This window comes from Saccopteryx leptura, chromosome 9, assembly GCF_036850995.1.
Source record: "Saccopteryx leptura isolate mSacLep1 chromosome 9, mSacLep1_pri_phased_curated, whole genome shotgun sequence".
NCBI classification, from domain to species: domain Eukaryota; kingdom Metazoa; phylum Chordata; class Mammalia; order Chiroptera; family Emballonuridae; genus Saccopteryx; species Saccopteryx leptura.
This window is the reverse complement of record NC_089511.1, coordinates 48896704-48916097: the sequence shown is the minus strand read 5'-3', so window position 1 is coordinate 48916097 and position 19394 is coordinate 48896704. Positions and strand designations below refer to the sequence as shown.

Here is a 19394-nt window from a genome sequence, read left to right as displayed (position 1 = left end):
TCAGTCCTGCATGAGCTAGTCCAGGCTTGCTGAGGCTTTTTCCTCTTCCCAGATGCCACTCTATGTGTTCCACTGAGCTTCTCCACAGAAAGGACTTGTCTTCATATGCAGTTTGGATTCTTGGAGTCAGCCAGGCCTGCCCAGGTATGGTATGGAAGGGTATCTTTGCCAGATGCATCTCTGCATCTATTCAGGGACTTTCTCCTGAGGAGACACGGTTCTTTCTCTTAGGATACCCCAGCATCACAAGTAGAGCATCTTATTTACTGCTTGCCATGACATTAGCGTGTGCCTCAACCCTGCCTTCTGCTCCATGTGACTTGTCTTCCCCTCATTAGAATCTTTCAGTGGAGACTGCTGATTATACCGCATTGTGTCCACCACAGAGCCTGAGCCCACACTTCACATGTCTTTTTTTAGGTTATTAGCATGGAGATCCCTGAAAATTACAGTCAGTTTTAAACTCTTGCATCACTTCTGAAAATCAAAATAATGATTATTTGGTCCACTTGAATAAAAAGCAGAATCAACTGCTTTAAATTTTAGAAAAAAAAAAATTAAAATAAGATAAGGCAAGTAATATGAATCATAAAGTAATTGCATTTATATTCCAGGTTTTTGAGAATTGAGAATTGGGCATAGAGGAAGGAGCAGGAGAAAAAAAATAAAAGAGGAGGAAAAAAAATGACAAAGAAAAGAATGAAACAAAATGGATGAGGAAACAAAGGGGAATACAGAAGGAAACGATGAATGCAGTCCATAGCTAACCAACTACGGTTAGACTGAAATTCAGTGTCATTATGATGCCGCTGTTTCTCACAGCGAGAGCACCCCGAAGAAGGAAATAAACCAGCAAGTGAAAATAATGGGAATATAAATCACTTAGCCTGTAGTTATGGAGACTTCATTTCGTATGAACTCCTGTATATATCACATCAGGATTAGCGTTAGCTCTCTGCAATGAAACATCAGTAAGAGAACCGCATGGTTCTGACTGTACCTCCAACTAGTATTTCAGCTCAGCTTTAATCATCATGTTCATTTAGCAGCGGCAGGGCGCCACGTAAATAGACATGGGTCATGGGAGGCCTGGGTCTTGTTCTGGCATCTCATTATGTGACCGTGGTTGGCTAATCTCTGTGCCTCAGTTTCCTCATTTTAAAAATGTGATTAAAAATTCCTTGCTCTGCTGATTTCACAAGGATTTTAGGAGGATGGAAATGGATGTATATTCATTGTACATATATATATATACACACACACACACACATACATATACATATACATATACATATACATATATATACATGGGTGAATATAAAATACCAGATAAATGTGAAATGGACCTTGTTGTTTTTACTTAACAAGGTAATGGGTAGGCTGGGGGTAGGGATGATGGCATTTTGCACAAAAGGCTTGGTGACTCAGTGGAGTGCCCTTTTTTTCTTTCTGGCCTAGGATTATTACTGCTTTCTCAATGTTTTTAGACATACTTCTCCCCTTCAGAAATGCCAAAGGTGAAAAATACTATCCACTGCTATAATTTGTCACCCTTGCTGCCTGAACAAGACGTGCACAGACAGTTTAGTAATTAAGCTTTTCAACACTGCATCATAAAGTTTTATTCTGGCAAAGGCTATATTTATCAGCTAACAAGTATTAAATCACTCCACTGCACAAGCCGTTTCTCACTTGAATATGCTCCTTTCAAAATAGAGCAGCTTTCCTTGGCTGGCTTGATTAATAAACGTGCATGTTTGGAAGTATCGTAGTGCAGTGTGGTCCTGTGGGGCTGACATACATACACCTTGGCAACGGTTCCAAATGGTGCTGACCCCTGGTTCCTACGGGAGCTTGATACCTTAGCCCTGTGTCTTTTAGGGCATCCGGGCCATCTGAGTTTCACAGCCCTCTGGGATGGCTTCCAGCACTAGATAACTCCATATCCGTTCCATTTCTACAGGGAAAGGGGGAAATGTAAACGAAGAACACAAGCATTTGATACATTTTTACTTCCTTATCTAAGCATCAGGGAATTGGTCTGTTCCTATCAAAGGTAGATCTAAATGTAAAATGAGTTTTCAAAGTGATTAAAATAGCAAAGTAACAATGATCTACATGTAAAGCAGGGTCGAGTTTTTTTTCTTTCCTATTGCATAGTTTTTCAAAATAGCAGAATTACTAGGAAAATACAGAATGAATAGACACTGAAAGTCACCAGTAATAGCTTAGAAGAATTCTGTCTTTAGGTATTTAGGATTTATAAATTGTTTTTACCCCTTCTCCTTTGGGGGATACACACTCATGAAGAAAATATAACATTGTTCTTAAAGATTCAAGATGCTTTCAGGATGACTCCAGAATTATACTCAAAATAAAATAGTTAATACATTTGAATGACTTTTCTACCATATTTTAAGGATAAAGCCAAAGTGAACACAAATGTTAATCAAACATGAATCAAAATGATGAAAGAAGTCTCAATATTTTTTATCAGACCAAAGAAGAAATCACATTAATTTCTTTTTCTTTCTCTGTATTCAAAAATAAGAGACGTTAAGTATATGGAGGCATTTCTGTTTTTTCATCAATTGATTTCTAGAAGGACACATATAATAACATTGCATAGGATCACAGAGCCCACTTTGTAGAAACAGAAACAAGTTCTGCCATGCCTGAATATGTGTATATGTGATTAGTGGGCACATAGTGTGAAACTTCAGGTTACTCCCAAGATAAGAAGTCTTCTGTTGAACTTTTCTTAGTCTGAGAGGCTACATCAGTTTCTTTCCTTTCAAAATGATCAAACAGAACTCATCATTTTGCTTTTCAAATTAGCAACAGGTAGCTTGTTTGGAAAGCTGGGGATCAATTTCTCTCCGGCCAGCAAGTCCCCAGGTTGTCAGTGAAGCATGCTCACTGAACCACTAAGTTGGCAAATATTGAACTATTTTAAGTGCATCTATTTTCTGGTTCAGTAAATTTTGGGGGTTGTATTAAATTCATTAAACTCGACACAGTCTAAATGCCACAGCACATATTGGAACAAATGTAAAGGGAACAGCAGCAGCCAGAGCAGATGAGTGGTAAAGATCAATACATTGTCCTTTCGTTTCTGTGTAATTTTTATCTATTATAAGACTCGATTTTTTTTTTTTAAGGTTAAAAAGTACTGTGTGACTTGGAAAGTCAAGTTGAATCTGGTTATTTTCTGAATATGTGAGAAGCAGTTACTTTGCCAGTCAAGCTGACCTCCAAACTGCGATATCAGAGATGAGGACGTCTATGACCCACAATCCAGGACCATTTAATAACTTGGGAGAGAAATGAGAAACAAAAAGGATGCTGTTACTAACAGTTTACAGGAAACCTGTCGTTCAGCAGAATGCAAAAATTATTGCATCAAGGACACCCTTGAAGATTAAAAATGAGGCTTGGATAATGATTATTCTTTATTTGGAAGCAAAATTTTCAAAAGAATAATAAAGGTTTGGGAACGTGAACTGTTACTTTGATTTGACATAAGTTTTTAGGAAGGGTCATTTGTTATTCTTAAGTACTACTTTTATTCCATCAAGGAGTAGTCATGGCAACTCAGAAAAGTGGCAAAAGGTCTAAGGGCCAAGGAACTTTTCTTCTAGCATGGGTTGTAACTATCAAAATTATATAATTGATTTTATGCTTCACATTAAAAAATGACAACAGAAAAGAACAATTTTCCAGTAATTTCACTCAACAGAATGGAAAACAAAACAATAAGAGAAAACTGTGAAAACAAAAACCCCAAGTCCATGTGAAGGATAAGGACACGGGTGCTAAATAGACTTTTTGGGGTGACCATTTCCTAAGGCACATAAGTATCTAGTCACTAGGCTATACATTTGAAACTAATATAATAATGAATGTCAGCCGTAATTAGAAAATTAAAAAATATATAGGTACTAAATATGATTCTTTAAAGCTTCCAGAACACATAGGGCTGAGGTAATGCAGCCATCAAAGTTGGACTGAGTAAATCCATCCCCTCCACACACAAGGAAAGGTTTGACATGAAGAGTCATTTGGCCAGGATAGTTGGCAGCAGCATTCGAAACCTGAAAAAGTCAAGAAAAGGATGGGGTCACTGCAATTGACATTCTCTGTTCTGTTGTTCTACCTCGTCAACACCCACCTGGGAAAGGCTTGTGGACCTGGAGAAATTGAGATGTCTCACAAGGAGCAACAAGAAACAAAACCAAGGCCGCCTACCATAGCTTCCCCCTCATCCAAGTGCTTACACTGAGATTCTCATGTATACATGATCAACTATTTGGTAAGATAATCAGAAGTGCGTCGAACTTCAAAATTAGTAGCTCATGATATGCTCAGTGAGTGGAAAGTACAGTGATATTTTTTATAAGAAGAAAATGATACTCATGGACTCATTCACTGACTATCAAGACGCTGTTCCATGCCAGACAAGGTAGATTGAAAAGAGATTTAAGGGCCATGTCCTTAGGGAGTTTTCAGTTCAGCATGACTGCTGACACTTAGCAGTGATTAAAGGCTAAGACACGGTAAAGAGAAGGGTGCTATGGAACACACGGGAGGGGGTCCAACCCAGCACACCGGGACGGAGAAAGCTTCAAAGGGAGGTGACTAGTCATTGCACATGAGTTCTGATGGATGCATAAGAGTTTGCCAGTCAAGGAAACAGGGATAAGGCTTTCCAAAGAAAAGGAGCAGTGTGATTAAATGCTTACAGTCACAGGCATGAGAGAACAGTGTGTTTATGAAACTGGGGGATCTACTCGTGTGTGTGCATGCGTGCGTGTGTGGGTGGGTTAGAGGAGGAAACTGACTGGAAAAAGCAACATGGCCGAGAAGTGAAATAAGAGAAACACAGGGTTCCAAAATTTTAAAATCTAAAACTTATAAATAAAAAAGTCTATTAAAAATGTAGAATTTATTATTTATGAGCCAAAAGAAGGAGAATTAGTTGCAGTCTGGAATTTATTTATTTATTTTTTTGTGAAACCAAGTTTATATTATTTGACATGATAAAATAGGTATAGAGAGATTATGTCCTGAAAAAAAAATTCTCAAAATTAGGATGGATGTTGCTCAGCAGCATTCAGCCAGGAGAACGGGCTTGAGGGGAACGCAAGTATCTTAGACACTGAGGTGGTTTGGCTATGCAGCCCCAAACCCCTCAAAAAACAAAGCACACACATTTTTTATAAAGGCAGTCTTACTTAGGACTTCAGGGGGCATCATTCATATGAAGAGCAATCGGCAGTTCTGGTCTTTCTGGCACAGTGTTTTCATGAAGAATAACAGGATTTAAAAATCACACAAGAAAGTCAAGAAGTGTAATAAATGTTATTTGGATTATGGAATTGAGATTTTGGTTCTAGGTCAGTGGTCAGCAAACTCATTAGTCAACAGAGCCAAATATCAACAGTACAACGACTGAGATTTCTTTTGAGAGCCAAATTTTTAAAACTTAAACTATATAGAGGTAGGTACATTCCTTATCGAGGTAGCGCCCGCACGTGGTATTTTGTGGAAGAGCCACACTCAAGGGGCCAAAGAGCCGCATGTGACTCGTGAGCCACGGTTTGCTGACCACTGTTCTAGGTAGTTAGTTGAGTTAGTGTATGCTTTTTACAATTTTCTAAACCAGAAAAACATTGCCTAGGTATTTCTTATTTATATGCCATATTTTGCTTTAAAAAAGAGGTGGTATGTTTATTTCTTTGTTGACTCTCTAACTATATGGCCCTTGAAAGACCTGTGCCATTCAGATACAGGTGTAAAATCAGGAGTATCCTCTCACTTTTCTGGAGATCACTTGATAATATCACCTATCAGTGACATTGCAGATAAGCATTAACAAAAGTATGGCATAGTTTTAATTTAGGTTGAATTGCACTTTGTAGTTTTGTTTTTTCTCAGCTTTATTGAGGTACAGTTGACAAACAAAAATTGTATATATTTAAGGTGTACAACTTGATGCTTTGATATACATAGACATTGTGAAATAATCGCCATGATCAAGCTAATTAGCATACCATTAGTTCACACACTCTTTCTGATGGCACACTTTATGATTTATCCTCTTTGCAGATTTTAAATATACAAAACTGTATTGTTGCCTGACCAGGTGGTGGCACAGTGGATAGAGAGTCGGACTGGGACACAAAGGACCCAGGTTCAAAACCCCGAGGTTGCCAATTTGAGCGCGGGCTCATCTGTTTTGAGTAAGGCTCACCAGCTTGGACCCAAGGTTGCTGGGTTGAGCAAGGGGTCACTCGGTCTGCTGGAGCCCCCCCCCCCCATCAAGGCACATATGAGAAAGCAATCAATGAACAACTATGGAACTGCAACAAAGAATTGCTGCTTCTCATCTCTCTCTCTCTCTTCCTATCTGTCTGTGCCTATCTGTCTCTCTCTGTCTCTGTCACAAAAACAACAACAACTGTATTGTTAACCATAGTCACCTATTGTATATTAGATCGCCAGGACTGAGTCATCTTGCATAACTGAAACTGTACTCTTTGATCAACATGTCCCCACTTCCCCCTCCCACCAGCTCCTATCACCATTCTACTCTCTGCCTCTATGAGCTTGACAATTATATTTACATTTCGCATATAAGTGAGATCATGCTTATATGATCACATATTTAGGATTTATCATTCAATAGCCAATAATCTTGAAATCAGAAAAGATCTTTGAGTGGCTAAAAAAGATAGCACATAGTATAGGCACTGAAGGAAAGATTTGGGGACTCAGTCAGAACTTTTATACTCCTGCTTTAGATGGAATTTTAACAAGTTAGATTGTTTGATTTGTCAGTGAAACACTAAGAGAAAAAAAAACCCTGGTAGGTTACTATATAAATTAGCAATTTCAGAATATGATAACTGATAATCTGGGGCATTTAGTGAAAAACAAATAACTTTCTGGCTCTTAATATGCCATAAGGGTGCCAGCTTATTAGTTCTTTTATAATCATTAATGCTCATCATGATGGTCCCAATATTCAAGAATCAATTCTAGCATGCATAAAGTGTTAATTGTTAGCATTATTGAATGTTCACTGTTACCCAATGCTTTACATGCACATCCCATTTAATTCACACAGCAGCTCTATGAGGTGGATACTCCTATTCTCATTTTATACATGAGAAGATTGTTACTTGTCTAAGGACAAAAGGCTAAGAGGTGAAGAAACAGAGCAGGCTGACTCAAGAACTCACCTTTTCAAGACTTCCAGAAATATTTCCATAACTATTGGATTCAAAATGTCCATACTTCTCAAAGCAATCTATAGATTCAACACAATTCTGGGTATATACTGAAGAAAACCAAAATACCAATTCAAAAAAGAATATGTACGCCTATATTCATTGCAGCATTATTTACAATAGCTAAGCTATGGAAGCAATCAAATGCCCATCACTAGATGAGTGAAAAGAATGCTGTGATACACACACACACACACACACACACACACACACACACACACACTGGAATATTTGGCCATAAAATATGAAATCTTACCATTTGTGACAGCACGGATGGACCTACAGGGTATTATGGTTAATTCAGTCAGTCAGAGAAAGACAGATATCATATGACTTCACATATATGTGGACTCTAAAGACCAACATAAACAAATAAACAAAACAGAAATAGACTCAGAGATACAGAGAACAAGTTGACGGTTGCCAGAGGGAAAGAGAGTTGGGGCACTGGGTGAACAGGTGAAGGGATTGAGAAGTACAGACTGCTAACTACAAAGCAGTCACGAGATGTAGAGTGCAATGTAGGAAATACAGTCAATAATTCTGTAATGACCATGTATGATGCCAGGTGTACTGAAAATACCAGGGGAACACTGTAGAGTGTATGATTATCTAACCACTTGCTATACACCTTGAACGAATGCAAAATAATATTGAATTACAGTTTTGTAATTGAAGAAACAAATTTTGTAAACATGATTTAAGTAAAACAAAACACAAATGTTGACGTCAGAGTAATGGCGGGGTAGGAAGCGATTCCGATAAATCTCCCCCAAAACTCAACAAGATCTTCAACCAGAAACAGAAAAACCTATACTTGGAGCCTCCAGATGCTTCGCAATACACCCAAAGGTATGGTCGAGTGAAAAATTGGCTAAATATATAACCAAACCCCGAAGGAAATAGGGAATAAGAAATGCTCCGCCTTCCTCACTAACCTAAACAGGGCGGCTTTCTCTGGTAACTGTGAATATAGAAACTGAGGCGGGCAAAGGGGGTGAATAGATTCAGGCCATGGCACAAACGGCTGAACCAGGCTGTGGCACGGAGATCCAAGCCGAGGAAAAACTGATCCTGTGGCAAGCTGGGCAATACAAGCTAACACTCGCGCCAAACCCAAACAAAGAAAGACAAGCAGGGCGGCCATTTTACCTGGTCTCCTGGTTGGTGCGCAGTTAGTGGGCGAGAGATTTCTTCCTAGGCCCCGAGAGTGGGTGCCCGTGTTGCCCCACGGAGAGGCAGGGTCAGAGGCCTTTCTGTGGGCCAAGGGCAGAGTCTCTGGGCAGCCCCAGCACCCTGGGAAAGCCACGCACGGGAGGGAGTGAGAACTAATTCCAACGGTGGAAATTTTCCGTGCTGCTGGGGGTTTCACTCAGAGGGAAACGCGGCCGGCCTCATATCCGGGTTTGCGCGCGCAGATAGTGAATGAGAGATTCCTCTGAGTGCCTCGGCAGTGCGCGCCCGTGTTATCGCACAGAGGGGCAGAGTCAGGGGCCTTTGTGTGGGCCAAAGCAGAATCTCGGGCCGCCCCAGCGCCTTGCAAAAGCTGCACACGGGGACGGAGCGAGACTCAATTCCAACGCTGCAACTTTTCCCTGCGGTTGGGGGTTTCACTCAGAACGTGAGACTGCTGGCCGGATATCCTGGTCTGCGCGCGCAGCCAGTGAGTGAGAGTTTCCTCCAAGCGCCCCGGAAGTGGGCGCCCGCCTGCGTTACCGGACAGAGTGGCAGACAGAGCCAGAGGTCTTTGAGTGGGCGGAAAGCCCGCCTGATTATGCTAGCAGCTCTGACTGACTGAGCCTTACCCAGAGCCCTGTGCTGAGTGGAAATAGAGTGGGGAGTTGCCAGCTCTTTGAGCCTCTTACTATCCAGGCAGAGGCAGCAGCAACCCCATAGCTGGATTATCAGGCTACTAATTGAGGAAGGAAAGACTAGGAGAAAGGCTCCAGGAACACGGACTCTCTCACTGTCGGAGCCTATAAATGCTAATAGCCTCGACTGCCAACGACACTAAAGCACAATACATGACATTGCCATAGAGACTTATCAACTGCAAACCTCTACCTGAGCGTGCCAAAGGGGCAGAACCCGGGGTACAGAGTCACCGACCAGGAAGAGGGAGAGAAAAGAAAAAGCAAGAAGATAACCTCTCAAAATCAAGAATAATCTGCAGACTTTATAACCTATCCCATTTTATTATATTTGTTCGTTTGTTTCTCTTATCTTCATTCTTGATACTTTTTTCCTCCTCCAATTTGGCCGATTAACTCTCTGCCAGTCTTACTCTCTCCTCTCCTTGAACTACACTACCCATAAGTGTTACATCTCCCATTATCTTTTCTCTTCTCTTCCTTTCTCTCTAAGAGGGTTGCACTCCAAAACCCTTAACTCTCTCTCTCTCTCTCCTTTCTTTTTTCTTCTATTAGTGGTTCCCTCTTTTTTTTTCTCTCTCTCTCTTTCTTTTCTCCCTCTATATTAGTTTCTTCCTTTCTCCTTTACATCTCCTCTCATTCAAACCTCAATAACAAACAAATTATCTTATCTGGGACTCAAACTTATGTTTGTGGCATTTTGGGGGGGTTTTACTTCACCTTTTTAACTCACTAGCAGTGCTCCCATCCCTGGCTCTCCATTTTATCTAGTTCTTGTTCCACTAAATACAATAGTAATTTTTTAATTTGTCTCCCCATTTTTCCATTTTCCTCTTATTCCTCTCATCATAACTCTTAGACAACCAACACCTAAAAGCAAATCATTTTATTCTTGACCCAAATTTTTTCCTTATTTGCTTTTTGTGGGTCCATACACTCTTTTTTTTTCTTTTTCTTTTTTTTTTTTTTTTTGACCCCTTTATTACTTTTCCCCAATTCAGGCCCTCCATCACAGGCATTGTTTGTTATAATTCACAGTTCACCACAAGATTTTCTCAAGAAAGAGGGGAGAGGAGAGGAGAGGAAAAAAGGAGGGGGGGAATAATTTCCTTTTTTAAAAAATTTTTATTTTATTTTATTTTTCTTTATTTCATTATTAATTTTTTTTTAAAAAACAACTATTTTCGATTTTTAATATTTTTTATTATTTTTTTTAACTTTTTATTCTTTATTAAATCTCATTAATACTATCAACAAAACCACCCTCAGATGCCATTAAGGAAGAGAAAATCGAATATCATGGATACAAAAGAAAGAGAGGTAACACAGCTAGATGAGGAAAAATCTATGGAGAAAAAATTTAATATATTGGAAACCTTGGAGCTAAATGACAGAGAATTCAAGATAGAAATCCTAAAAATCCTCTGAGATATACAAGAAAACACAGAAAGACAATTTAGGGAGCTCAGAAAACAACTCAATGAACACAAAGAATATATGTCCAAGGAAATTGAAACTATAAAAACAAATCAAACAGAGATGAAAAACTCAATTCACGAGCTGAAAAACGAAGTAACAAGCTTAGCTAATAGAACAGGTCAGATAGAAGAGAGGATTAGTGAAATAGAAGACAAGCAACTTGAGGCACAGCAGAGAGAAGAAGAAAGAGACTCAAAAATTAAAAAAAATGAGATAGCCCTACAAGAATTATCTGACTCCATCAAAAAGAATAACATAAGAATAATAGGTATATCAGAGGGAGAAGAGAGAGAAAATGGAATGGAGAACATACTCAAACAAATAATAGATGAGAACTTCCCAAGCCTGTGGAAAGAACTAAAGCCTCAAATTCAAGAAGCCAACAGAACTCCGAGTTTTCTTAACCCCAACAAACCTACTCCAAGGCATATCATAATGAAATTGACACAAACCAACAGCAAAGAAAAAATTCTCAAGGCAGCCAGGGAAAAGAAGAATACAACATATAAAGGAAGGCCCATTAGATTATCATCAGATTTCTCAGCAGAAACTCTACAAGCTAGAAGAGAGTGGACCCCAATATTTAAAGTCCTGAAAGAGAGGAACTTTTAGCCACGAATACTATACCCATCAAAGCTATCCTTCAAATATGAAGGAGAAATAAAAACATTCACAGATACAGAAAAGATGAGGGAATTTATCATCAGAAAACCCCCACTCCAGGAATTACGAAAGGGGGTTCTCCAATCAGATACAAAGAACAAAAAAAAAAAACAGAGCCACAAGTAAAAGCTCCAAGAAGAACACAATAAAACCAAATTTAAACTGTGACAACAACAAAAAGAAAGAGGGGGAGAAGATGGAGATTAACAGTAGCAAAGGACGATGGAGTGCAAAAGTACTCACAAAAGAGTTCGCTACAATGAACAGGGTAGGGACCCTTTTCATTACTCAAAGGTAACCACCATTGAAAAAACCACCACAGAAGCACATGAGATAAAAAAGATAGCAACAGAAGAAAGATGTATGGAATACAACCAAATAAAAACAAAAGATAGAAAAACAAAAGAGAAGGATCAAACAAGACACAAAACTAACAGAAAGCAAGATAAAAAATGGCAATAGGGAACTCACAAGTATCAATAATTACACTAAATGTAAATGGATTAAACTCACCAATAAAAAGGCACAGAGTAGCAGAATGGATTAAAAAAGAAAATCCAACTGTATGCTGCCTACAGGAAACTCATCTAAGTAACAAGGATAAAAACAAATTCAAAGTGAAAGGCTGGAAAACAATACTCCAAGCAAATAACATCCAAAAAAAAGCAGGTGTAGCAATACTCATATCGGATAATGCTGACTACAAGACAGGAAAAGTACTCAGAGACAAAAATGGCCATTTCATAATGGCTAAGGGGACACTGAATCAAGAAGACATAACAATTCTTAATATATATGCACCAAACCAAGGAGCACCAAAATATATAAGACAACTACTTATTGATCTTAAAACAAAAACTGACAAAAACACAATCATACTTGGAGACCTCAATACACCGCTGACGGCTCTAGATTGGTCATCCAAACAGAGAATCAACAAAGACATAGTGGCCTTAAACAAAACACTAGAGCACCTGGATATGATAGACATCTACAGGACATTTCATCCCAAAGTGACTGAGTATACATTTTTCTCCAGTGTACATGGATCATTCTCAAGAATTCACCATATGTTGGGCCACAAAAACAACATCAGCAAATTCAGAAAAATTGAAGTTGTACCAAGCATATTTTCTGATCATAAAGCCTTGAAACTAGAATTCAACTGCAAAAAAGAGGAAAAAAATCCCACAAAAATGTGGAAACTAAACAACATACTTTTAAAAAATGAATGGGTTAAAGAAGAAATAAGTGCAGAGATCAAAAGATATATACAGACTAATGAAAATGACAATACGACATATCAGAATCTATGGGATGCAGCAAAAGCAGTAATAAGAGGGAAGTTCATATCACTTCAGGCATATATGAACAAACAAGAGAGAGCCCAAGTGAACCACTTAACTTCCCACCTTAAGGAACTAGAAAAAGAAGAACAAAGACAACCCAAAACCAGCCAAAGAAAGGAGATAATAAAAATCAGAGCAGAAATAAATGAATTAGAGAACAGAAAAACTATAGAAAAAATTAATAGAACAAGGAGCTGGTTCTTTGAAAAGATCAACAAAATTGACAAACCCTTGGCAAGACTTACCAAGGAAAAAAGAGAAAGAACTCATATAAACAAAATCCAAAATGAAAGAGGAGAAATCACCACGGACACCGTAGATATACAAAGAATTATTGTAGAATACTATGAAAAACTTTATGCCACTAAATTCAACAACCTAGAAGAAATGGATAAATTCCTAGAACAATACAACCTTCCTAGACTGAGTCAAGAAGAAGCAGAAAGCCTAAACAGACCTATCAGTAGAGAAGAAATAGAAAAAACCATTAAAAACCTCCCCAAAAATAAAAGTCCAGGCCCTGACGGCTATAGTAGCGAATTTTATCAAACATTCAAAGAAGACTTGGTTCCTATTCTACTCAAAGTCTTCCAAAAAATTGAAGAAGAAGCAATACTTCCAAACACATTTTATGAGGCCAACATAACCCTCATACCAAAACCAGGCAAGGATGGCACAAAAAAAGAAAACTACAGACCAATATCTCTAATGAATACAAATGCTAAAATACTAAACAAAATACTAGCAAATCGAATACAACAACATATTAAAAAAATAATACATCATGATCAAGTGGGATTCATCCCAGAATCTCAAGGATGGTTCAACATACGTAAAACGGTTAACGTAATACACCATATCAACAAAACAAAGAACAAAAACCACATGATCTTATCAATAGACGCAGAAAAGGCTTTCGATAAAATACAACACAATTTTATGTTTAAGACTCTCAACAAAATGGGTATAGAAGGAAAATATCTCAACATGATAAAGGCCATATATGATAAACCATCAGCTAACATCATATTAAATGGCACTAAACTGAAGGCTTTCCCCCTTAAATCAGGAACAAGACAGGGTTGTCCACTCTCTCCACTCTTATCTAATGTGGTACTAGAAGTTCTAGCCAGAGCAATCAGACAAGACAAAAAAATAAAAGGCATCCATATCGGAAAAGAAGAAGTAAAGGTATCACTTTTTGCAGATGATATGATCCTATACATGGAAAACCCCAAAGAATCCACAAAAAGACTACTAGAAACAATAAGCCAATACAGTAAGGTCGCAGGATACAAAATTAACATACAGAAGTCAATAGCCTTTCTATATGCCAACAATGAAACAACTGAGAAGGAACTCAAAAGAATAATCCCCTTCACGATTGCAACAAAAAAAATAAAATACTTAGGAATAAACATAACAAAGAATGTAAAGGACTTACATAATGAAAACTATAAACCATTGTTAAGGGAAATCGAAAAAGATATAATGAGATGGAAGAATATACCTTGTTCTTGGCTAGGAAAAATAAATATAATCAAGATGGCTATATTACCCAAAGCAATATACAAATTTAATGCAATTCCCATCAAACTTCCAATGACGTTTTTTAAAGAAATAGAGCAAAAAATCATCAGATTTATATGGAACTATAAAAAACCCCGAATAGCCAAAGCAATCCTAAAGAAAAAGAATGAAGCTGGGGGCATTACAATACCTGACTTCAAACTATATTATAGGGCCACGACAATCAAAACAGCATGGTATTGGCAGAAAAATAGACAATCAGACCAATGGAACAGAATAGAAAGTTCAGAAATAAAACCACATATATATAGTCAAATAATTTTTGATAAAGGGGCCAACAACACACAATGGAGAAAAGAAAGCCTCTTCAATAAATGGTGCTGGGAAAACTGGAAAGCCACATGCAAAAGAATGAAACTGGACTACAGTCTCTCCCCCTGTACAAAAATTAACTCAAAATGGATCAAAGATCTAAACATAAGACCTGAAACAATTAAGTACATAGAAGAAGACATAGGTACTCAACTCATGGACCTGGGTTTTAAAGAGCATTTTATAAATTTGACTCCACAGGCAAGAGAAGTGAAGGCAAAAATTAATGAATGGGACTACATCAGACTAAGAAGTTTTTGCTCAGCAAGAGAAACTGATAACAAAATAAACAGAAAGCCAACTAAATGGGAAATGATATTTTCAAACAACAGCTCAGATAAGGGCCTAATATCCAAAATATACAAAGAACTCATAAAACTCAACAACAAACAAACAAACAATCCAATAAAAAAATGGGAAGAGGATATGAATAGACACTTCTCCCAGGAAGAAATACAAATGGCCAACAGATATATGAAAAGATGCTCATCTTCTTTAGCTATTAGAGAAATGCAAATCAAAACGGCAATGAGATACCACCTCACACCTGTTCGATTAGCTGTTATTAGCAAGACAGGTAATAGCAAATGTTGGAGAGGCTGTGGAGAAAAAGGAACCCTCATACACTGTTGGTGGGAATGTAAAGTAGTACAACCATTATGGAAGAAAGTATGGTGGTTCCTCAAAAAACTGAAAATAGAACTACCTTATGACCCAGCAATCCCTCTACTGGGTATATATCCCCAAAACTCAGAAACATTGATACGTAAAGACACATGCAGCCCCATGTTTATTGCAGCATTGTTCACAGTGGCCAGGACATGGAAACAACCAAAAAGCCCATCAATAGATGACTGGATAAAGAAGATGTGGCACATATACACTATGGAATACTACTCAGCCATAAGAAATGATGACATCGGAACATTTACAGCAAAATGGTGGGATCTTGATAACATGATACGAAGCGAAATAAGTAAATCAGAAAAAACCAGGAACTGTATTATTCCATACGTAGGTGGGACATAATAGTGAAACTAAGAGACATTGATAAGAGTGTGGTGGTTACGGGGGGGAGGGGGGAATGGGAGAGGGAAAGGGGGTGGGGAGGGGCACAAAGAAAACAAGATAGAAGGTGACAGAGGACAATCTGACTTTGGGTGGTGGGTATGCAACATAATTGAACGACAAGATAACCTGGACTTGTTATCTTTGAATATGTATCCTGATTTATTGATGTCACCCCATTAAAAAAATAAAATTATTATAAAAAAATAAAAAAATAAAAAAATAAAGAACAAGTAAATTTAAATAAAATAAAAAAAACACAAATGTTTGGTAGTGAGATTGTGTAATTTATAAGAAATATATATTTGGTCATTAGATGACCGAAACATATTTTTCATATATAACTGGTTTTTGTCCATCCACAATTCCTTACTCACAGCTCCCAAAACCCTTGTAATTTCTTACGTGTTAGTGTGATAAAGTTGCCTCTTGTTATGTTAATGAGGTAACTTTTGGAAAGTCAAAAAATGAAGGATTGGGGGCTGGTTGCCAGTGGAACCAACCCTGGGATTAGAGGGTTAGTATTTTTTGTCCTACTCTTCCAACCTCCAGGGAGGGCAGAGGGGCTGGAGATGGAGTGTAATCCCTAATGAATGGTCAAGGACTTAGTCAATCACACCTAAGTAATGAAGCCTCATTAAAACCCCAAAGGACGGGTTCAGAGAGCTTTGGACTGGTAAACACACGAATGGACACCTGGAGAGGGCATGGGATGTCTGCGTCCCTTCCCATGTGCCTTGCTCTATGCGTCTCTTCCATCTGGCTGTTCCCGAGTCATCCTTTTGCAATAAACTGGTGATCTTTGAAGTAACATGGTTCTCTGAGTTCTGTGAGCCACTGTAGCAAATTAATCGAACCCAAGGAAGGGGTCCTGGGAATCTCTGATTAGCTAGTGGGTCAGAAGCATAGGGAACAACCTGGACTTGTGATGGGCTTCTGAAGTGGTGGGGGAGGGGCAGTCTTGTAGGATTGAACCCTTAGCCTGCAAAATCTGATGCTATCTTCAGGCAAATAGCGTCAGAATTGAGTTGAATTCTTAGCCACCGTGCTGGTGCCTGAGAACTGTTTGTTGGTTTGGGAGGACTCTTCTTCATTGTTGGAATTGGTATCAGGACTTATTTAGTCACATAGTTTTATGCATCTGGAAGATTCATGTAAATGAAATAACCTATTCATACACACACTTATACACAGACACACATACACATGTGTCTATATATGTATAATTTCTAAAACAAAACAAACATGTTTGATAGTCACTTTATGCATCTGGAAAATTCACATAAATAAAACTCATTCATACATATTCATATGTATATATATATATATGTGTGTGTGTGTGTGTGTGTGTGTATCTCTATGTGTAATTTAGACACACACATATATAAATCTCAATTTGTGGTAAAGTTTTGATACATTCCAGTTGATATCCTTGTGTACATAAGCCATGAACTATTAAACATTACACAAGTATTGAAAAGGAGGGAGTTTAAAGGAAAAAGTTCTGCCCAGGGGCGAGCCAGTAATTTATCAGTGTTGTGTAATTTCATTTGATGGGTGGTAAAGGCCAGGTGCCAGATCACATGACTGGAAAACTGGGCCACTGATTAGCCAGTCTGCAGTTTGGCTGAAATCAATCTCACTGCATTTAGGTGGAATCACCCATTTTTCAATTACCCCATGAGGAAAATACGAAAACATGAAGTGTGTGTGGGCAAGCTCCCTCCCCCAGTGCAGCAGAGAGCCCTGAAGTGGAGGGGCACAGTAATTGTCAAAGCCACAATCTCACAATAACGCAGCCTCTGGCTGCGCTTCCAGCCACAGAAAGGAACCACAGCTCAATGACTGTGTTTAAGAGAGATGTCAGGGCTGAAACAACCCCCTTGGCGATCCAGGTTGCTTCTGCTCACATGTGTGTCAGCTGGTCAAAAAGAGCTCTTGCTGCAAAACCTCACGCTGTGGGGTCGCTAATGTCTTATTTCTATAAACTGAGGTGATGATTGGACTGGATGTAGACATTCAAAGCAGAAAAAGCAGTTTTATTTCTAAGCTATTCAAACCCATGTGAATGTGTTTTCTAACTTATTTCCACATGCAGAATAAAATGCAAACTCTTCAGCCCCACGTGGGAAGGCCTTTCAGAACCAGACCATACCTCCATTCAAGCCCTGTCTCTTGTCACTGCACTCATATGTCCTATCTACATTCAAACTGAAATCGTTCAAACACATCTTTCTTTGCAGTTCTACTGTGACTTTGAACAAGCCATTCTGCTTGGTGATGTTGTATTGTCCCCTCTCTTTGTGGCCAAGTAAATTGCTCCTCCTGTAAGAACCAGTATGCATGTCATCTGCTCTGAGGTCTTCCTAATCTTCCAGGCAGGTTAAGTGCCTTTTTAGCATGTTATTTATATCCATGTGTCTTGCTATTTTGCACTGTAATTATGTCTATGCCTGTCTTTTTTCTTAGATTGCATGCCCCTAAGAGTAGGGACTGTGAGACTTTAATCTTTGTGTGTAAGGATGAGAATGGTGATTAGCCCTTATTTAGTATACAAAAAATGTTTATTGAGTTAGAAAAAAAAAGATGATATTGTATATTCAGTTGATCAAATGAAAGTCTACACAGGAAACCATCAACACAAAAATTGTTATCAGAAGCTCCCGCCGAGTTGGTAGAAGCTTAAATGGGAGATTGTATTTAGAAGGCTCTCAAGAATAGTGAATGGAGGGCTGTTTTCTTGTCTCTGATCATGAACTGCTTTGGGTGAAAATGTTGTATGTCATGTATTAATTTGAACTGCACAAACTTACTGATTCTGAAGGACAGAAATGGTAAAATACTGTCAATTTTATATGGTTGAACTTAATAGTTTTTAAAATCATGATTATTAATTGTAAAAGTTCATACAGCAAAAGTTCCTTTGCTGTGAGAATGACATTAAAATGAAAAGAGGAATGCAGACATGTAAGCTAATGGGTATTTCCCATTAGCTTGATAATTGATAACTAGCAGAACATTTCAGTGACACACATGACAAAGACATTCTTCCTTCCATACCTATGCTGACAGCTAAAGTCTGACCTTGGACTGTCAGACTCTACCAACATAGACCAATCTTACTGGTTTGGTCTATGGAATGGCTGTATTTTAGACTGGCCACTTCTTACTGGCCAACCAGCCCATGATTTGGTTACTTAAAACCAACCTTTCTGAAATATGGCACTAATTGATGTTCAAGAGAGCGAGGCAAGAATTAAGGTCTCATAAGGCTATATGCGCAGTTCACTTGATGAGAGAACTTGGACAACCTATGAACAATAAGGTTCTTAAGGCTGCATCTTCTACCTTGTTTTGGATAGAAATTATACTGCTTTTCATTGAGTCTAAAGCACCATCTATGGGACGAGGCACCAATACTTTATGAACCAAAGAGAAAGAAAAACCAATGGTGTCAACATGGCATAAAGCTTTACTTTATACTAACTAGAGTAGTTCTTTAAACTTGCTGACATGTAGATCTTCTGCAAACATATAATGAAAATAAAAGAGGAATACATTGGGTAATTCTTTCCAAAGCTTCACTTTCAGAGTTGGACTTCGGGGCGGCAGTCTGTCACCCAGGGTTAGTGGCGCTCGTGCTCTTTCCCACAGTCTGTCCTCTGTGCGCCGTAGAACACTGGTAACGTAGCATATCTTACAAGAGTGCGCCACTGAATCGTCCTTTCTAGAGGTTTCTTCTGAGCCATCGACACCTGTTTTACAAGATT

At 38.5% G+C, this 19394-nt stretch overlaps 1 protein-coding gene across 2 annotated transcripts in view; it reads right to left on the bottom strand.

Moving 5' to 3' along the window:
• Positions 1-2131: 2131 nt before the first annotated feature.
• Positions 2132-19394, bottom strand: part of RNLS (renalase, FAD dependent amine oxidase) — a 325381-nt gene continuing 308118 nt past the window's right edge. For both annotated transcript variants that reach the window (XM_066349564.1, XM_066349565.1), the window contains one exon: positions 2132-4094. In XM_066349564.1, the coding sequence (XP_066205661.1) occupies positions 3942-4094 (153 nt within the window). In that variant the 3' untranslated portion in view covers positions 2132-3941. The remainder of the gene's footprint in view (positions 4095-19394) is intronic.